We start from the raw sequence: 22,625 nt of genomic DNA, 5'->3' as shown, positions 1-22,625 counted from the left end.
AGCTACCCAGGTGTCCCATGGCACACAGAAGAAAGCAGTCTTGGGCCAACTATACAGTTGATGCCTTTGAAACTGTCTACTAGAGGCGGCAGACTGCTATAGAAATATGTGAAATTTAGTGCCTGTACAATGGTTTGTTTCCTCCTTTTACCAATTACTGCTGTGAGAGCCTCAGTCTCCTTATGTATAAAATGGAAATAACAAAACATATTTTGATGGTTTTCTGTAAAAATTAAGAGTACTTTGTGAATTACAAAACAGTTTAAGAATTTCCAGTACTGGGGGTCCTGGCTGGCTAGTTCATGCCACTCCTGTTCTCGGGGTTGTGAGTTCAAGCCCCACATGGGTATAGAGATTACTTTAAAAAAAAAAAAAAAAATATATATATATATATATATATATATATATATATATATATATATATATATATATAAAATTAAAAGAATTTCCAGTACCTAAAACAGTAGGCTATGTTCATACAGACACAGATACATGGCCAAAAGATGAAATAAATGTAATGACTGCTTGAAATCCATACAGTAATTTAGTAATAAGAACTTAATTTTGTTCATGTTTCTGCTTCTTGGATGTCCCTGACCACTTTCAATTTCTCCCACCTTAGCATGTCCAAATCATTACTATCCTTTAAGACCAAGCTCAAAAATTACTTCTAAGGACATTCCCATGACAATCCACATGGAAATAATCTCTCCTTTCTGTTATTACCAAAGTAGTTTAGCCGGTCTTCATCCACCTTATATTACAGGTATTTATATACATATTTTATCTCCTCTAATTATATATCAACAGACGGTGTAATACTATGCTATCAAACACATTTCACTGATCCTAATACTAACAGTAATAATAATAACAAGAAGCAGCAGCAGCATTATGTGCTCCCAGCTATAGAGGGCTTATTACATGCCAATAATCATAGATTTTTGAGAGTCTTCCATTTAACCCATGTGGTAGGTACCAGCATCACCTTATATATACACGTGAAAACAGGAACAGGGGTGCGGGAGAGCTGAGATTTGAGCCTGAGTGCTAAGGTAAACTACCTCGGATGTGTTCTGTATAGTAGGCCAAAAAGTCATGATTTCCACAAGGTCAATGAGGTAATTAATTATTTAACAGAGACTTGAAGCCAGGTCTTCTAAATTCAGTTCTAGTGTTCTTGTATCTCTGGCTTTCACACTAACTCCAACTTTGTGCCTAAGGACTTCTGGGGGGCAGCTCAATGGTTCAAAGCGCCACCCAGTCACATCTAGTCCAAATCATAAAAATAACCCCAGAAGGGTCATCCACTGAGTTGCTGCTTAGCGGTACCATGTATTAAAGAGCCAGCTCAGTCACTGAACTTCCTTGCCAACGATTCTTCATCTGGAAAACAGAGATAAGCACTTGACCACTACCTAGTAAATTCATAGGATTTGAAATCAAGGGGGAAAACCCTTTTAATTAGAATAAAACTTTTCAGCACAAAGTATATTTTATGTTTTTTTTTCTTTTCCTTTTCAGTGTTTAAAACGAACACAAATATTCGAATTCATTATACAGAAAGTATACCGAGAAAAGGGGGCTTCATCCTGGTCTGTGGTTCTTACAGATCACAGAAGTTTTGAGGAATAATGTAATTAAAATAGGCAAAATACCTCTCTCTACAATAGTTGGTGGACCTTTTCCAGAAACTTCCCTCACAACTTGAAATGGCATGAGGCTTGGCTAATTTGCTCACAGGATGAATTTGTGTGGCAGACCTCAGGGCGATAGAATGGTTATTGCCGAGGTCATGGGGGTGTTTATATAGCTCCCCTATTATAAACCAGCAATTGCTTATTTTTTCTCCTCATAGCTTGGTTAGTTTAAATGTTGTCTCATAATGTGTCTGCATTTGTAAACATTTCACGGTTCTCACTTATCTTCTCATGATTAGAAGCTGGAAAACAACTAAAAGTTACCAATTAAGCAGACTTTAATGATTATTGAGCTAATTTGGGGTGTAATTCTACTATGTGTATCGGTTACAAGTTCTGCTCTTATTATCTTTCATCTTTCTTAGCCACATCTGCCATGTCCAACATCATAAGCAGAATACTTATGAATTATAAAAAAAATCACTTTGTTCTACTAGTTAACAAAAAAACTAAACAATGAAAAAGAAATTTCAAGAACAATACTCTCAGGAGTCAAGTCTGGACCTTCTGAAATTTCTCACGGGTAGATTTGCATATTTAAAAAAAAGCATTTGTCAGGCTTTGAAAACATAATATAAGTCAGTAATTTGTGAGCACAGAAGATCTGTGTTTACTTTATCAATATTATTATTTTGCAGGTGGTTGTAACCAGTTTTATTGATGGGGAGGGAGCTGGGGGAGCAGAGAGGGTTTAGGACTCATCTAGTATGCATGGTAAGCTGGAGGTCAAGAGAGAGGTCATCGGGGGATCTGCATTTAGTTTAAATGTGTGTGGCCCCATAATTAAGGCAGAAAACTGATTTTGAAGGGAGATCTAGTTCAAACTACATACGCAAAAAATGAGATAGATTCTGAATTATCAAATCAGAATGTACATAAAATATAGGCAATTCATGATTATCTTTTTGATTTATTGATATTTACTTTGTTTGGTAGACACAAAGTACACTTCCTATTGACAATTAAGTTAGGTATTGACAGGGGAGGTAGTTAACTTGCTTAATTATAGCTGTTAATAGTTCTGCTCCCTCTACTTTGCATGCTGTGAGGCTTGTGTAAACCTAACTTTCAGGCCTTCTCCCAGAAACAGGAGAGGGCAAAACCCGTATTAAGCTGTTCTAGGCAGGTATAGTCCTCAGTATGGCAGAAAGATAGGACAATCCTAATGCGTTCTTTGGAATCAAATCCGCACACTTGGAGTCAGTGACTTTGAGACTCTCTGACACACCCATAATGAGCAGAGCACATTTTAAGCCAGCAGATAAAAAACATTTCCAATATTTTCTATGCAGTCTCCAGAATATGAGTTCAGCTGCAGCTAAATAAGTGCATTGTACAGCAACTTAAAAGAAAGTAGTATTTTATTTTAGTGTTTGCATTTGTATGCAGTTTTAAGTTTGGCATCTTAAGACTTACACAAAGTTCAAATACAGCCTTAAAAGAGTTATTCTACGTGTATATGCACAGCATTATTTTGCATCCATCCATCACTCACACAGAAAGAGAGCTGTTAGATTATCCTTTCTGGTTTGTGAGGTGACAGTCTTTGTCCTATAAGAAAAGCCCATGTGAATGCTCACTCTCATTACATCTTGCTAATTTCCTCTAGCCCACAACTCTGTTGTTTTAGGCTTTCTGGCAATTGATTCGATAATTTCTGTCTTGAAGTTTTTTATGAGACTAACAAAGAACATGAGACTTAAATCAGATTTCAGAGGGCAGATGGAAAGCACTCAGACCTGAGAGTCCTATGAAGGTCAACCTAGCTCTCAGGTTTTAAAATAGGGACTACCTTCATGGGCGGAACCACTTCAAATAAACCATTCTTTTCCAAAGCTTCCCTTCTCCTAAAATAATAGACTCTTTCTAATAGAGATTCTGCTATAAATTAATAACTAATAAACATAAGGTATGAGAGAAGGAAGTTATAATATTAAGTACTATAAAGTTTTTTTAAATCAGTTATAAAGTATTAAAAGCAATCAAAGAACAGCTAATGAGTATCTAAAAAAATATTCTTATAAAAAATCCAAGGAGAACTAAATTGAGAAAAGTAAAACATGTCTCTATCTTATTCTTCCCTTTAAGTTCTAGTAGCTTTTAATTCTAACAAAAACCTGAATTTATAATTTTATGCAATTTGCAAATATCTCTGAATTTCTGTCTCCCTGCTATGAAACTAAAGAGTACAGAAAATTGTACTTTTAGGTTATTTTATAGCAGACATCCTAGCTATTTATTCTTAGGTGTTCATCTTCTTTAAAAAGTAGCCAGCAACTCTGTAATGAGCTCAGGAAGGGGTTCCTACCTATTCAAGGTATTAACATCTTAACACATAAGAGATACTTCCTGGGCCAATGTGCAAATACATCCTGAAAAGACAGCTATAATATTTTGCCCTAGAAAGTTCTGTTGATTGCAAAGGATTAGGAAAATCTATAATGATCTATAGATTTCATCATAGATATGATGAAATCTATAGATTTCACCTATAATGAAAAATTTATTTATTGTTTGCTTTACAATGTACTTTTTATATGTAACATCTTGATTTATACTTTATTAGGACCTTCAATGATTCCCTTTCCAAACTGAGAAAAGCATATAAAGAGATTTTTTTAATTTATTTTTTTATTAAAAAAAATTTTTTTTTAATTAAAAAAAAATTTTTTTTTCAACGTTTATTTATTTTTGGGACAGAGAGAGACAGAGCATGAACGGGGGGAGGGGCAGAGAGAGAGGGAGACACAGAATCGGAAACAGGCTCCAGGCTCTGAGCCATCAGCCCAGAGCCTGACGCGGGGCTCGAACTCACGGACCGCGAGATCGTGACCTGGCTGAAGTCGGACACTTAACCAACTGCGCCACCCAGGCGCCCCTAAAAAATTTTTTTTAAATGTTTATTTCTGAGACAGAGACAGGGCATGAGTGGGGGAGGGGCAGAGAGAGAGAGGGAGACACCGAATCAGAAGCAGGCTCCAAGCTCTGAGCTGTCAGCACAGAGCCCGAAGTGGGGCCAAACTCACAAACCATGAGATCATGACCTGAGCCAAAGTCGGTCGCTCAACCGACTGAGCCACCCAGGCACCCCATAAAGAGATTTTTTTTAAATCCCCTAACTATATAGTTCTATGTATCTAAGTTCTAGTCTTCTAAAATTTGAACCACTTTTACATGAGAAGGGGATATATAGAAAGAGAAAATGTGCCAAAACTTTAGTCTTGGTTTTTCTTTTGTTAATACTTTAGATACTTGTTCTAACTCTTTAAGCCAGATTCATACCAACTCTCTTTTTAAAAATAGGTTAACAATATAAAGCATGCTCTCTTTTTGCTCACTATGGAAAGCAGAAACAAACTGAGAGCTTGAGAACGTATTGTTTCCAACAGAAACGGATGAATTAAAAAGTCTGTGTTCATTTTAACAAAAATTCATTAGTTTTAATAACATGTTGAAAATACCACAACCAGATTGATTTAACTGACACATTTAAAATGTACATGATAAAGCAGGATACTCTATACCAAAGGTAGCAGTTACTAGTTACAGAAAGATCCAAACTTAAGACACTTAAGTCTTATGTATACTCCAGTTCCTTTCCCAATGGGAAATAGTGCAAAATTATTTTACTTATCATTTCTTCTGTACAGTAGTTACTTTTCTAAATATGCTATTTTTAAAAAATGGGACATATGGTTTAAGCAGTACAAGTGCACTTATGGGGAAAACAGGACGAAATATCAGAAAGATGGCTTGTTCTGGGAAATCCAGGATGTATAGTTGTTACTTGAACAAAGGGGTATGCTATGTGCTGTAGAGAACAGAACCCATTGGCATGAAAAGAATTTAAGGCTATCTGTTGGATCATAGGCATTTGGGGATAAATTATGATCCTCTAAAAGTTTTCTTCCTCCTTATTGTCCTTACCAGATCTCTAGTTATACACTGCCTTTTAAAAAATGACAGCAATAATGTCATTTTCCCCTTAGACCCATCTGTGACCAACACAGAATTGCATAGTAGCAATTCAACCACCTAAGATAACATGAATTGCCTGGCCTAATAAAGATTATAACTAGATCAAGACAGGGTGTCAATCTAAGCCAATAATCTAAAGCTAAATTTTAATTGGTCAATGAGTACTAAAATGTGTAATTCCCTTATTTTGCAAACATGACTTTGCCCTGAAATTTCTACAGTATGACAAAATCTTCATAGTGATTTGAAAAATATATATTCTTAGCAAGAAAGCACTGCCTTCCAAATCCAAATAATTTGTCAGAGCCAACAGAGGATTGCCAATCAGTTCACAAGTGTATACAATAACAGAAAAAGAATGATTCTATAAGAATTGCACCTGTTTATGATTTGAATTCCCTTAAAGCATTTCAATTCTGTCTCTTACTGACAATTAAAGGCATGACCTTAAATACTTGCGGCAGTTAGATGTATCATGTCGTTGAATGTGTTAATCCATCAATGGGTATATGATATTTAAACAATGAGTGGACAAACCAATATATTCCATTTGCAACAATTTCTGAACTATGCAACATACTCCATCTTTTTTCTTCCCTGTTTTTAGCGAAAGAAATACTTCCCAAACTTCACAAAAACACCTCAAAGAAATGTTGATAATTCACCATCAACCTTTCCTATATTTCAGTTTTAACAATTACATATCCATAATTTAATGTCCAGGAAGAATAACATTACAGGCATATGGTAAAAGAAAACACTCTAATACGCGTATGGTAAAACAACACTGAAATAATTTCGCAAAATAATATGCCATATATTACTCTAAGTTCCTTAAAAACTTATTCTCATTAAAACTTTGCCTTTATGACATGACCAGCCACATCCATCTCCCCTTACTCTTATGCAATGCTCACTTTTTTCATTCTTAGTCACTACCTTAAGTACAAATAAATTTTTTAAAACCCCACTAACATAGATGCTTCTTGTCAAGAGAATATGAACATATTCCTCACTCAACAAAATAATTAACCAGTGTATGAAATAAAGTCTGAATCACTGTTACAGAAATAAAGCATACTTCTGTATCTTTCAAGGTGTAAAAGTAATTTATCACCATGGTATTACTTTATTTTGGATTTCTTATACTGGGAAGTTTGTACTGCTACACTGACAGCAGAAAATCTGTATCTTCCACGGCATAATCAAGACTCCTAAAAAGGTAACATAGTGTTGGGGCACCTGGGTGGCTTAGTCGGTTAAGTGTCTGACTCTGGTTTTGGCTGAGGTCATGATCTCCCGGTTTGTGGGTTGGAGCCCCATATCGGGCTCAGCACTGCTGGTGTGGAGCCTGCTTCGGATTCCTCTCTCTCTCTCTCTCTGTCTCTCAAAAATAAATAAACTAAAAAAAAAAAAAAGTAACATAAGTGTGGTTAAAAGCACTGACTTGCTGGGTTCAAATCCTGGTACTGCCACTAAGTAACCCTGGCTGAATTATTCTTTATTCGATGCCTCAGCTTTCTAATTTGTAAAATTATAACAGCACTTCTCAGGGATATTTTGAAGATGACATGTAGTGATACTTATGTAAGTACTACTAATTACTGAGCTGGTAATTCTTATTTTGCACAGATACAAATGGATACCACGACAAAATTTGATGAAACGATTTTTAAAAATAAACTTCAGTGGCACCTGGGTAGCTGAGTCAGTTAAGCATCTGATTCTTGATTTTGGCTCAGGTGATCTCACCTGAGATTCTTGATTTGGCTCAGTCTTGTGAGACTGAGCCCCATGCCGGGCTCTTTGCTGGGTGTGAAACCTGCTTGGGATTTTTTCTCTCCTTCTCTCTCTGCCCCTCCCCTCCCCCTCAAAATAAATAGATAAACTTAAAAAACATTAGTAAGCTTCAAAAAATTTTAGAATCATTTTAGATTTACAGAAATATTACAAAGACAGTACAGAGAGTTCCCATACATCCCCCGCTCCCCACAATTTCTCTTATTAGCATCTTACGACGTAAGCAATTTTTAATGATTGCCCAATAGTGGAAGGACATCTACCCTCAGTAGTAAACCTAAAAATATAGTTAATCTGTAGTTTCAATAACCTATCTACCAGATCCAAACTTTGAAACATATTAAGTACTGCATTATAATGAATAAATGCTGAATTTAATGTTTTGGTAATAGCACTGCATGCACTATACTAATGTAGGATATTTTATTGTCTCATTAAAAAGGAATAATAAAATGGAAAAGTTATTTTAATGTGTATAATTACTTCTACATATATAGTGAAGTTCCAAATTAAAACATGTAAAGAAGCAAATAAAGCTAGGATATTTAAATTGATATTACTTTGTAATTTTAAGGTTGAATAAATTTTCTTAATATCATAAAGTAATTAAAACTACAGAAGGGCAATATGGGTGACTAAGTTTCGAAGTAAGAATTTTTAATTTAAGTATTTTCTTACTTTTAGAGAATTATATTTACAATAATATAAAACAAGGAAAAATTTTCTGGGTTATTAAAGAAACAGAGGTAAAGGGGTACATTTGTAGAAATATTCAAAAAGGCTGGACACCTGAGGCACACAGCATTCAATGTACGCATTCACTGTTCATTTTAGTAGCCACTAGTCATATGTGGAGAATTAAATTTAAATTAATTAAAATGAGGTAAAACTGGAAATTAAATTCTTCATTTGCACTATATTTCAAGTACTCAGCAGCAGTATGTGGTTGGTGGGTAGTGTACTGGCAAGGGCATACAGAGAACATTCCCACCACTGCAGAAAGTTCTGTTCAACAGTATTGCTTATTCTACACAAGGAACCAAGTGTCTCACTAATCACACCTGAGTCTTAACCAATAGTCTTAATCTCTTAGCCAAACAAGTTCTTTTGATTACACTTGGAAAAACGAAGCAGAACAGTAAAAAGAGGCTTATATCTCCTTTACTGAATGTCTAAGAGAAACAGGAAGAGGTTCTGGCCATTTCTCACAGACAAATGGCCACCAAGAAATGGAAAACTTGCTGAGGTCCTCAAAGCCATTGCTGTACTCACGTGGTAGGGTAGCAGTGGGCCAGGTGGCCAGGAGGACTCCTCTTCAGGGGTACATTTCCTCACTAGGGGAGGGGTCCCCATGTGGGGCCTTCGCACTGGTGGGACCTTCCCCATTACGGGGCTGGGGTTCCTGCCAGTGAAAAATGGGAAATTTCATTGTTAGCCAACTTTGAATCTTTCCCTTTTTGAGATATTAAAAACACTGCTTACTGGATTATTTAGTTAATTCAAAACAGGGTTATATGAGATAAACTCTTAGAACTGGTTAACCATGATGAGTGACGGATTCTACCTGCCCCTCAGTCTCCCAGGACACGACCTGCAGCATTATTGAAACTATCAGAATCTTAGATCTAGTCACATAATGAGAAGATTAGATTGAACCAGATAACGGGTTTTCCCAATCAATGTTAAAAACTGTCTTTTAATTACCAGTAATGGGCAGTGGTGAAAAGAGAAAATATAATCATATGTAACAAAAACCTTACAAAGTTCCACAGCTCCTCATTTTCACCCCATCCAAACTTTAAAAATTAGAGTTGAAAACGGGAAGCAAATGTTTGAATTCCATCCACTTACTTCTCCTGACCATTCTATGATTTGGTATTATTAAATGGTGATAAATGGCCAAGGGTGATTAATGGTCTTTGAAATGGTCAAGAGAAACTGGGATCTGTTGAGGTGTTTTTTTCAAACAAATTTTAAGAAATCCATGTAAGCAGTTTGTAAAGATCTACAAATGTGGCTAACAATAAAAATCCCCCATGAATGCTTTCATTCAACAAATGCTTTCTATTTGTTCAAGATGAGCGCTTTCATTGTTTTCATCACAACATACACAACTGCAACAAAATATTTTTGCTGACATTTCAAACTCTGTAATATTATTACCCCAAATTCGTCCAGTTTAAACTATTTTTGCCAGTGTGTTTTATAATGGCATACCTTTGGGCAGTAAGGTAAGGGGCCCAATTCAACAGAACACTATGGATTCTTCGGGAAGATAACATCACACTTCTATAAAGCACTGAAAAGAAGGGAAAATGCAAGTTTGTGGTGAACTCTGAGAAGATGCAGGAGGAAGTAAATGCATGGAGTTGTGTACTGAAAGATTTTCCCAAAGGTACCAGACCCTGGTTCTGCCAGACTTAGTTTCCTAATCTCTTGAGTTGCAACTTTTGCCTCTAATCCCTTATAATTACCTGGGCTCCCGGACAACAATTTAGAGATCAGGTTATTAAAAATTGCACTTCTCTGTCTATAACTACACGGAGTCCCCCGCTCATGCTCTGTCTTACTCTCTCTCAAAAATAAATAAACATTAAAAAAAATTTTTTTTAAAAGGCCGGGGTTGGGGGGGGAGGCGCCTGGGTGGCTCAGTCGGTTGGGCATCTGACTTCAGCTCAGGTCATGTTCTCACGGTTCGTTGTTCGAGCCCCGTGTCGGGCTCTCTGCTGACAGCTCAGAGCCTGGAGCATGCTTCCGATTCTGTGTCTCCCTCTCTCTGGCCCTCCCCTGCTCATGCTCTGTCTCACTCCCTCTCAAAAATAAATAAACATTAAAAAAAAATTTACAACTACACGGAGGATGGGGGATGGAGAAAGGAAGCAGAAGCAGGAAGAGATATTTTATTAAAAAATTGGATGATACATTTGAATATAAATGATAAACCTTGAAATTTGTAACAGAAATGCATTTCAGATAGTTAGAAAGTATCTGGAATCCAATGACATAATATTACCCGTAAGTCTGAATACTTTCCATAAGAAGAACTACTATCATTCTTGATTAGTTTTCTATCAGAATCCTTATGGTAGGCCATGCATAAAAAATATTAATTTCGTAAACTATTCCTAAGTGAATTCAAAATCTTAATTACAGTGGATAAACTAAGTTTACCTAAGCTGTTGTGAGACAAAGTGAGGTTGTAAAAATTTAAATTTTGACACAATCTGTATGAAAAATAGTTCCAGACTATATGGTCAAACAGAAACACTGTCAAAGACATAAATATTAAGATCTATATTAAATAGCAAAGGCAGGCATGCCTTTCAGGAGCTGACCAAAGTTCCCAGGAGGGGCACTGAAATGCTTCATGACTAGAGCTTCATTCTGGAAAGATTATGAGGTCACTGACCCAGACAGATTCAATCAAATTAAATTCTGCTGGACTTCCTGTCTACCCAGAAACACCCTAATATTCACAGATAAGAACTTCTTCACAATGGCTTATCTATTCGGAAAAAATGACTTCCCTAAAAAGAATGATTTTTAAAAACAGAAACTTACTGTTCCGAACATTGATTTAATATTCACTTTGCTATATAATCAGTTTTTCTGTAACCTTTCTTCAAGTTATAAGATTCAAGAACAGAGCAGCAATGTCTAAAAACTACATATAATGCTCTGTTTCCCAATTCTAAGATAAAATTATAAAACATATTACCACAAGGATAGCTGAAGCTGCCACGTGGGTGGTGGTGGTGATTTCCCACACCCCAAAGGCATCTGGCGGAGAGGGGTTCTCCTCACCACACCTCATATCCAGTGCAAGGCTGCTCTGGAATGTCTCTTTCTACTCCACGCAAGATGCCATATATGTTAATGGAGGCCCTGAAGACAACTGTGTAATACCCTATTTCATTCACTATAAAATGATGATGCACTATTATTTTATGAACCATTAAGAAAAAAATTGCCAAATTAAACTATAACTAAGTGATTTCTTAAAACATAAAAATTATTTTACACTTACTGAATGGGCTCTCATGATAAGTACAATGGTGATATATGATAATTATCACTGAAGCACAAATAAAAAGACTATGTGAGCAAAAAATTATTACTAAAGCTTCTTTACATTCAGATTTCCAATCTCCTGCACCACTTTTCAGCTCAGAGATGACAGTTTTCCCACAAAATACAGTCCTGTGTACCATTAGGAGCATTGTTGGTGCAGTGTACCTTGACATGTTGCTCCACTTCTGCTTCTGGAATTTTCTTCCAAGCTGCAGACTTTTTTTTGCAAGTGTTTTTGTGAATGCACAGGCACTAACAACTAAGTCACAACAGCCAGCTGGCCAAAAGCAAAGATAAAAGAAGTGTTAAAATATGAGAGGGGTGGGAGAAGAAAGGTTTCCTAGAATTGCTGAGCTAGAGTAACAGTGCTCCCAAAGTCCGTAAACGCTTCTCTTTCACTTTCTGTCATCCATCCGACAATTCACTCCCCAAAGAGTTATTAATCTCCTAATATATAAGGCAGATACTAAGCTAGGGCTAGAGCAGTGTACAAAGCAGGTAATGATACTACCCTCAAGGAACTTATGAGCAGGTTAGCATACAAAATTTATACAAAACTACAATTGTTGTAATACTATAAAAAAGAAGCACATGGTGAAAAATAACATATTTGACTAATTTGACCCTGTCAAGGAGGACAGACAGTACCTAAGGAAAGAGAGGAGAGAGAAATATGTCAGGCAGAGAAAAGAGCAAGTGTAAGGCAGGAGAGAGCAAGGAACTTTTTTCACATGGGTAACAGTACTGGGAAAAGGAAAACTCCAGACTTTTTGAGGACTATCACATTAGAGTTCCAAACTATACCCATATTGGGGCATCTGAAATGCCACTATATTCCTCTGATTAGAATGCAGGTGTATGGAGGCTAGGTAATTCCTCAAGTGTTGGCTCAGGTCCAATGGGATCTATAGACCTCCCATGGAGTTATTTCTTGACTTCAAGTGTATAACTGGGAAACCCTCACGCTGGCTCTCTGACATTGGGATAAGTGTCATTGTTGTAAGAAGAGCGGAGCAAACCCTTGAAACTTTCCCCTACAGCTCCATCTTCAGTCTAGATACAGTAAATCAAAAGCAATACCGTATACTGGGAAGAAGTGCAGAGATTAGCAGCACTATCAGAGACATACAGATGCAGGAGTGGTGGTCCTTAATTATATACCCTTTCTATACTTATAATGACCCTGCAGAAAAAAAAGATGATGGATCATTGTAACCTTAAACTGGTGGAAGTCCCAATAGTGGCTGTCATGCTAAGTATGACATTATACGGCTTCTGGCATTTGGTATTCAGCTATTTATGGAGTGAGTACTTTCTTCTCAGAGCCCATAGAAGGGTGGATCAAAAGCAGATTCCTGGTACAGACAGGATACTACCCTGCCCCAGGGCAACGGTAACTCTCCTGATCTCCCTCAACATTTAGTCTGCACAGACCTGGATCATCTGCACATTCCACAGAATGTGACTCTAATCCATTATATTGATGACACCATACTAACTGGATCTGTAAAGCAAGAAATGGAAAAGAATCCTGGTTGACCTAGTAAAACGCACACCAGACACCTCACAAAAAAATAGGAGATACCGCACACTGCTTATGTTTTTAAGAACTCAAGGGCTCTGAGACATGCTAAGAACATGCTCTGTCAGGTAAAAAACATCTCGCTTTTCTCAGCACCTACTGCTAAGAAAAAGGTAGACCTCATTGGGTTCTGGAGACAATATATTCCATATTTCATAACACTGCTTTGACTCGTTTATCAGAGACGCAGTGGCTGCCTGTTCCAAGAGTGACCCAGAACTATGCAAAAGACTATGTAGCAGGTCCAGGCTGTGGTGCATCTGTGCCAGTGGATCTGAGGGTGCAGGACCTGTCCCTGATAGAAAAGGTGTCTGTGGAGTCTCTTGCAAGTGTCAAAAGAGAAGCCACAGTGCAGAACCCTGGGGTTCTGTGGCAGAAAACAGAGGGCCCTAATGGAATTTTTATGCCTGACCAGGGTCAACAAAGGACCCTGGGACCGGAAGTACTCACTGAGACATAAAGTTAGATGGGCACAGAAACAACCTGCTATATGATGGAAAGGATTTATTCGGATTAGGCCCAAGTATACTCAGAAAGCATGAGTAAATTACATTTCCAGGTAACCCAGACTCCCAGGTGATAAATGTCTCTTTCTCTCATGACCAACTGACAGAAAGAAAAAGAATTCGACAATGGACTACCGCTACACTGCAGTCTTATTCAGGAGTGGACATAAACGACTGTGGCAGAGGAAGTCTGGCCGGGGAGAACAGCTGGAGCAGTGCATTTGGTCATCCATTTCAAATGGAGGGAGAAATGGCCTCAACCACACACATCTTGACTCGTGGGCCGTAGCAAATGGCTCGACTGCTGATCGGGGCCTAGGAAACAGCGGTGACAGACAGTATGATAAGGAGGTCTGGGAAAGATGGGCTGGACACAAATGAGGCGCAGTTTTGTATCTCACATTCGTGCCCACCAGGAAGCATCTACCAAAATGTCAATGTGTATTGTCAAAGGTCAACAAAGGTGAACAGGATGAGTCATTCTATGGGTGTCAGCCAGCCTCCCAGTTAGGTCACCAAAGAGTTGACACAACGAGCCCATGAATAAAATGGCTATGGTGCTTCTGCTCACCGATGCTGAAAAAAGTTATTGCTACTGCTAAATGCTTTAACCTGCCAGCAACAGATACAGTGTCAAGCTCTCAATGTGCCACAATTACTCAAGACCAGTCAATCACTGGGTGTAAGACTGAGTACATGGGAAGGGGCAATGATTTATTTTACTAAAATTAATACCTACTCTGGATATGAGTTTTGTTTCTAGCTCCCAATACTTTTGCAACCACCACTATCCCAAGGCTTATAAAATACCTGATCTATCAATGTGATATCCCACAAAACCCTACTTTAGGCCAAGGACCCATTTTATAACAAAGAAATGTGACAATGGGTACATAACCTTAGAATCCACTGTTCTAATCATGACTCTACCAACAGAGAAATAGCTGGCCTTATAGGCAGGTAGAATAGCCTATTAAAAAGTCAGGGGGTGCCTGGGTGGCTCAGCAGGTTAAGCATCTGACTTCGGCTCAGATCATGATCTCACGGTTCGTGGGTTCGAGCCTCGCGTCGGGCTCTGTGCTAACAGCTCAGAGCCTGGAGCCTGCTTTGGATTCTGTGTGTGTCTCCCTCTCTCTCTGCCCCTCCCCACCTTGGGCTCTGTCTCTGTCTCTCAAAGAAAAAAAAAAAGTAAGAAACAAAGAATCAACTGTTAAAAAATAAAAGTCAGCTAAAGAGAAATCTTAAAGATAACTCCCAACTCAAGATGTGGCATATACGCTGAAGCAATGCTTTCAATGTATGGTCTGTTACCAACAGCTAGAATACTTAGGTCTGGGAACCAAAGGATGAAAGTAGGATTAGCTTCTGTCATCATCATTCCCAGTGGACCCACTTGCAGAATTTGTGTTCCCCTTCCATGAAACTTCAGTATTTGCTAAGTTAGAAGTCCTGATACCCAGGCTGGTTTGGGCAGGTAACTGTTTCATCCAGAGGACACAAAAGAGTTACATTAAATGTAAATCTCTGACTACCTTCTGGCCACTGTGGGCTTCTCATGTCTGTATACAGGTAGAAAAAAAGGGAGTCAGTCTACTTTTGGGGATACTCAACACTGATCGTTATGAGAAGCAAAGACTATGGCTACGAAGTGAGGGAGGGAGAAATATGTCCAGAACTTGGGGGATTTCATCAGAAATCCCTTGGTGCTTCCATGGCCAGTGGTAACAGTCAATGGGAAATTCCAGCATGACTCAATAAGAAAAAGGCAACTAAGGGCTCAGACATTTGAGGGAAGTCTGGGTCACTTCAGCAGGCAAGGAACTCAAATCAGGCAAAAACATTTGCCACTGATGAAGAAAATGTAGACCGGGTAAAAGAAGGAGATGATGAGTATCACTTACAGTTTCAGGGTCAGTTGCAGCAGTAGGGACTGCAGTAGTTAATTTCTCTTAGCTCTCTTGCCTTAAGTCTTTTGCCATAGGATTAAAGCAAGGCTTCACCTTAAAAGGGACTCAGTTACTGATTGCACTTGTATCTCTGATCTCAGGGAGGCAGTGAGGCCCCATATCGTAGTATGGAAGCTAGGTATAATTTAGGGCACGAGTGATCTGAGTGGTAAAAGGGGTATATTACACTGGACACCTTGTCTGTACCACTTTAGATTCTCTCAACTTCACTTGCGTCTTATTTCAGCTCTTTCATCAGTACGAACTTCACAAAGATATAATGTGACAGCACCTTGCCTCATGTCTGTGGGCAGCTCTTGCCTCTCACTCCAAGGCATCTTTGTTGACATTGATCCCCACTTGCAAGTGGACCCCCACTTGCACATCACCCCATTAACTACTGGGGGACTTGGGGAAGTTAATATGTCGTAGGGAAAATCTTGACCAGTAAGAACTAGTGGAAAAACTCTTCCTCCTTTCTCCTCTCACAATGCACAATCTTAAGACAGTTTACCTTATTTCTCAGGGGTATGGTCCTCCAGGCTTGGGCAGTGCCAGGCAACTCAATAGCTTATCCATGTATTGACTCTCCCTGCTACCAAACTACATTCTTCTTGCCCCTCTACTTGCTGAGATTATGGCCCCTAACAAAGTAACAGCACATAGTCCCCTGCTTCAGATTCTTCTTTCTGAGGAAGCTAAGACAAACCTCAGAGTATGTGGTGTCGTTATGATGTCCAAGCGGTCATTCCTCTAGTGCTCAGAGGTGGTAAGTGAAACCACAGGCAGAGATGAGATCACTCAGAGAGGGAGAGAGAGTGAGAGAAGAGGACCTAACAACTGCCGAATGAATGGCCATGAGGAAGATAATGGCTAGAAAAGATGACTGGCGACTGGCAGGAGAGGTGGGTGGAAACCTAGAAAGTATTGTTACTGTAAGGGAGTTTAGCAGGGCACACAGATAATACACATCCAAGGAGCTGTTGCTTTCTTATTACTAAATTTGGTTAGATTTTGATTGCTGTGGATATTTGATATGATGCATTGTCAAAGAAAATTAAGTAATATGCAAATAGAAGTGTGGTGGAGGAAGTTTTTTCAAACCACATTCCTCTGAGGGGAAACCCCGGGCAAACTGAGCAAGAGTGATGTAATTTGTAACCAGTAACCAGACCTTCTCCTTTGTGCCTCCCTGGAGGGCAAACTGGTGGTAGATACGGACTGATGAGAGAATGATCTGGTGGCTAAGCTATTAATTTATGAATTGTGACCTTTTAAAGATCTCTTTGGATAAAAAAAAAAGCTCAGATATCAAAAAATACAAGAAAAAAGGCTCATAAAACATGCTTTTGTAAGGAGATATTGTAGAAAAAAACACAGAAAGCTCAGCACCCTGAGTAAGGCAACTTCAGTTTAGTAAACTCAAAACTATTTCACAGCAAATTTTTCTTCCTTACATTCAGGAGGGCACAAGCATTCATAAAAATGCTCTATATACCTTTACGAACACTTAGGATCAGAAAATAAATCTTCCTTAATACTGAGAATTTACCACTTAGGCTAAAAAGTATGGAATACTGTTATGAGAAGCTATATAATCTTTACAGATTTTTAAAGATTGATTGTATATATCTATCATTTATAGAATTTTTTTATTTTTTATTTTTAAATGTTTACTTATTTTGAGAAGGAGCGAGAGCGGAGGGGGGGAGCGGGGGAGGGGAAATCAGATCACGAGAGAATCCTAAGCAGGCTCTGTGCTCTTAGCACAGAGCCTGATGCAGGGCTTGAACTCACAAACCATGAGATAATGACTTGAGCTGAAATCAAGAGTTGGACATTGAACTGACTGAGCCACCCAGGTGCCCCCATAATTGAGCTTTTTACAATTTATAGAAATGTTTTGGCATTCTTCTTTAGTTCATTCAAACTTCTTTCAGTTTATTAAGTTCAGTGTAAAAAAAAAAAAAAAAAGAATCATTCTGCCTGACTTCACTCTGATTTCCTGTCTGTTTCATTCAGTATTACTAGTCTCACTGATATTAAAGTCTAAGGAGTGTAATGATATTCCAGATTTTATTAAAATACACTTATTTTGTTCTTTCAACTTCCAGACAGGTTTTATTCTCACAGCATGCATTACATAGGTCACATTTAAATCTAAAGTTATAATTAACAATGTAAAAGTGAGAGAACTAAAATCTAAATTTCTAACAATATGAACACTGGGGAGCTTCAATTTAAATCACAAATCAGTGCTTTATAATAACATTCTTTAAGTTTTTAAATAAATATGAAATGTTCTTGAACATAAGTGTCACAGTAATTGTAAATATAAGTGTTTCAGAGGACCCAAGTGGAGAGTTTCATATTCTGTCACCGCCTTTGGTAATTAAAAAACATGACATATTTAAAATTTTTAGTTCGTAATAGTGCCTCAAGCATTGTACAGTTAACAACCGCCTTTCAAAAATAATAGCATAAAGCTACTACAATGAACACATTATAACTTCAAAATATGACAGAATCGATGATACCTGTTGGCGATGTCGGGAGACCTGCTCTGGCCACACAAGCGTTACAATCAAGCTAGTGGGCTCCTCTAATAAGATCTGCTTCTTTGCAGGAACCCCACCGTTTGTCTCCTTCCTCAGAGACAGTGGCATCAAGCTTTCCTTCCCCAATTTTCTGATTCATGCTCAAGTACATGGATGGTATTCCAACAATTCTAATTCAATGACAGGCACAACAGCTGCCTGCCAACACCAGAGTGGATTTAGTTTTCATGTGATGCCTTAGAATACCTAACTGATGCAATACCAGGTGAAATGACTTCAGAGATTTTTTAAAAGTTGGCCTTAAAACCCCAGCATTTGTACCCTACAGCTCAGTACCCAAACAATCCATTCTCTCTACAATTCTAAGTAAAATGTCAGCAGCTAGGTTTTTTTTTTTAAATAGCCTTTAGGTGTTTCAAATTTCCTGTGCTTGTTTCAGCAGACTTCTGACCTGCCTAACAATAAGCAAGTCACTTAGGATTTAAATACCCAGCTATACTGCTGGGAGTCCATAAGAGCCAGATCTAGGAAGAGCAGGAAAGGAACTCGGAGGGGACAAAGTGGTAGGAAATGTCTTCCGAACACTCCCTTCCCATTTAAAAAAATCTAAGTCAAGCGATAACTCAACTCTTTATAGTTCCTTAAAATCTGAACACTATTCTCCGGACAGTAAAATTTATAAGTAGTATACAAATCAACTAGACTGAAATGTTTACGTTGATCTTTTTTTTATCCTTTATCTCAGTATCTTGCCTGATGGCTCTATATTTCAAAGCTCTGACAGAATTGTTTGATTGGTATGATCTGTGACTACTTCCTTTGTAACAAAAAATAACGTTTTCTCCTTTAAAAATTTTTATTATTTTAAGTAAGCTCTACCCCCAACACGAGGCTTGAACTCATGACCAAGAGTTGCTCGCTCTACCAACCAAGCCAGCCACGTGCCCCCAGTTTTCTCTTTTGATGCTAAAATATTTCTGTTCGCAAAGCATGATCCTTGGTTTGTTCAGACTTTGAGGCGCAAATGTTATATAGATAATGCAGGTCATTATTTTGCATCTTATTAAATATTCATTTTAAAAAACTGTAAGAATTTCTAGTATTAATAAATATAACTTTCCTGGTTCCACTGGAGGCTCATTCAGACAGACTGTTGAGATCAGGTAGGTTTCATGGCCATGGAAACTTGGATTGTGCATGTTAAACACGAACTGGGCTAATCACTGAGAGAGCTACGGTACTTGAGTTATACATCTGGATTACAGGATGGGGTGGGCAATATAATGCATTTTGGATGAAAGTGTTACTCTACTAAAACACAGTAAAATTATGTGTATCTTCCCCTTTTTCAAAAGGTGGTGTCACATGACAGGGGCTTCAAACTGCTTGAGAGGAGGGGTAGGGACAGCTGTTAAGAGGCTAGCATACAGAATGTTCATTTTAAGAGTAAAATTCAATCCTGATCTCCTGAGATTCCCTCTCATGATCTCTGGGATGTTAGAGGCTTTGGGCAGCTAGCCGACACTAGGGGTCACTGAAAATTCTAATTTCATCCCCCAGATCTACCTTCATTTATCCAAACATTTATCCATGAGAATCCCGAGCATAATTCCAGGGTTCAGATCCAGAAGGGAGAGGTGCCTCTGGGCACAATACCTCCTGGCTAGGACATACACTCTGTATCCCTTTAGTTCTTAGATTCCTGGCATTTGCCAAGTAACAATATATGGTAACGAGTCAGTAAGGAATTCAGTTTCATGGCTTCCTTCTACAGTGTACCCGAGGGGACAGGGTCTCCTGTTTTCCATAGAGGTATCCTATAAACACAACAGCCTATTTCTTATTTTTTTTTAATCACATACAAAAAATAAAACCTCTCATAAACTCAATGTCAAAAAATAGAAAACATTTCTTTTGATCAACCTATTTGTAAGTGTTATTGAGTTCATATTCCAAATCTCATACTCTGATTTCTTTGTTGACAAAAATAATCTCGCAATTATTGGAGGAAAAATCTAACAATATTCACATTTTCCTTAAAATGAAGACAAAAATAGCTAGCCAGTATATGGTTAAGTATTCAAACATACTTGCAAGAAGTTACAAACCATACAAAAACACTGAGATGTGGTTGTTTGAAAATCTGTACCTCTGGTGGTAACTGTGACAACATAAACCTACAGTCATTCTGATTCTTTTATGGTTTCAATCTGAGCACAGATGAAACGAAATATTTCAATTTATGAACTATGTTAAATTTCTCCTTTCCATTTACATGTGGTATGGGCCACATGGAACAGAATCTAACTTCATAAGTATTTCAAGAATATATCAGGTTTGTGATACGTAAAATACAATGAAAAGGAAAATTTTAACACTTTAAATATTACTCAAGTAAAGAGAACATGACTAAGAGCTGAATGACTGCCTGTCACCAACTGCCTATCACTCTCTGCTACAAAATTTACTTAGTACCAACTAATGAAAGATCACAATTGTACAACTACTGAAAGTGTTTGACACATCAAGTTGAAGAGATCTGTCCCTTTTAACTCGAACCTTTTCATACTTAGTTAGATTCAAGGAATTTGTAATACCAGACAAAAGACAGAAACATATTATCTAACTACTACTTCTGCTGATCAATGTTCAAATCTCCCACAGGCTCCTAAATGTCTACAGAATGAGGCCCATGTTCTGGCAGTGGTACCCTAAATCCTCCATAACTTGGGAGGCCTCACGTCAGTTTTATTTCCTCTTGCTCTGGAACGAGGGAACCTGTTCTCTAGACAATGTGAATTCCCGAACCTTAATGACTCTGTACCTCTACCTGTGTATTTTTTCTTCTTTCTCCCTTTCCTCTTCCTTCTCTCTTTTTCTTTCCTTGCTTTCTTTTTTTACAACCAACCTGGGGCCTGAATTCATGGCCCCAAGATCAAGAGTCGCATGCTTTACCAATTGAGCTGGCCGGGCGCCCCTCTCCTTAAGTTCTTGCTGAAGCCTGCAGGGAACACCTTTCTTGCTTCTCTCCACTCATTCAAGTCCCATTGGAATCAATCTTAGATGCTTTAAAGGAACCTGTATGGTTCAGGTTTGTGCTCCCACAGTCGTAGCTCAGGGACTGGCATGAAATGAAGTTCTTCAAACTTCTGTTGAATTAAACAGACTCTATAATTAACTTAGGACTCTATTCACAGTCTGCCCCTCATTGCTCCAACTGGGCCATTTCAGTAACTGATCTTTAGAATCACTGTGCTCATACTGCATCCACTGCCCATAGTGACATCCAGTTACGCTTGTTGCTTTCATGGCATGTCTCTGAGTTTCTCTTACATTGATCAATTACAACATTTATGGATTATACTACTTCTTTTACCCTTCATGGTAACGATGATGATTAGAAATGGACCGTGTTTACTGAGTGCTCACTACATGCCAGGGACTCTTAAAATTATAATTAGCACTTTACATGTGCTATTGCATTTAGTTCTCAATCTATCAAAACATTCCCATTTTACAGATTACCAAACTGTGGCAGAGAAATTAAGTATCTCGGAAAAATCACGTAAGTGCTAAGAGGATGACCTGGGAGGTGACATGCATGAAGAGTCATAAGGGTAGTTTTTGGTAGCATGGTCAAAGAAGTCCTCTCCTTATAAATAACACTTGGGAAGAGAGCTTAAAGAGAAAGAGATAGCCGTGAAGGAAGAGTGTTTCAGGGCAAGGAACAGCAAGGAGAAAGGTCTCAAGATGGGAAAAACCTGGTATAGTTGAGAAGCAGCAGTAAGGCCGATGTGGCCAGAGCCAAGTGAAGAGAGGAAAAACAGCAGAAGGTGAGGCTGCATAGGGAGGCAGCGGCTAGCTCACGGGCAGCCTTGTGGGCCAAGCAAGAAGCTCCACACGTACCGATTTTCCTTTACATCGTACAATCCTTATTTTTATTCTCCATAGCAAGAGCCTCAATGGCAGACACCATCTCTGATTTAACGTCTCTTGCAGCAACCGGCCCAAAGTATTCTGCAAAGTACCCTGTGAAGAATCTCCCAACTGGCTTAAAGACTGGGGAGTGTATCACTGTGTGCAGGAGTGGTCGAAAAGATCTAATTTAAGAGAAGCAACTGGAGAAAGGCGGTATCCCAGACTTGTGGTCTACAGCTGCATGGCTGTGGTGGGAGAGCAAAAAAGTTCTTGTAACAGCTACATGGAATATGGAGAAATGATTTTGTTTTGAAAAGGGGAGGTAGAGTTCTTGAAAGAGAAACTTCTCTGTGTGAGGAAGAAAACTCTAAATCAAGATACAATTAGGACTTAGATTTTCTATCTAAAGGAAAGGAAAACAAGTTCTCCAATCCTTTCCCAAGTAAGAGTGTTCCAGTTTTTTATGGGAATAAAGTTACTACAGCATGTGAATTCATAAAAAAAAACAAAAAAAAAAACAAAAAAAAACAAAACAAGATTAAGAAATGCCCAGAGAAAGCAAAGTA

The 22,625-nt window shown here is 38.3% G+C and overlaps 1 protein-coding gene across 9 annotated transcripts in view; it reads right to left on the bottom strand.

Moving 5' to 3' along the window:
• LOC101082513 (ubiquitin-conjugating enzyme E2 E2) overlaps positions 1 to 22,625 on the bottom strand; it is a 371,654-nt gene that overhangs the window by 135,120 nt on the left and 213,909 nt on the right. Inside the window, exons 4-5 of one of the 9 annotated variants that reach the window (XM_023260599.2) lie at positions 9,696 to 9,777; positions 8,751 to 8,880 (exon numbers count right to left, since the gene is read on the bottom strand). The exons of 7 other annotated variants lie outside the window; for them this stretch is intronic. In XM_023260599.2, the coding sequence (XP_023116367.1) occupies positions 8,751 to 8,880; positions 9,696 to 9,777 (212 nt within the window). The remainder of the gene's footprint in view (positions 1 to 8,750; positions 8,881 to 9,695; positions 9,778 to 22,625) is intronic. One more of the 9 variants, XM_023260603.2, reaches the window with a different exon arrangement.

This window comes from Felis catus, chromosome C2, assembly GCF_018350175.1.
Source record: "Felis catus isolate Fca126 chromosome C2, F.catus_Fca126_mat1.0, whole genome shotgun sequence".
Taxonomy (NCBI): domain Eukaryota; kingdom Metazoa; phylum Chordata; class Mammalia; order Carnivora; family Felidae; genus Felis; species Felis catus.
This window is presented reverse-complemented; position numbering and strand designations above follow the sequence as displayed.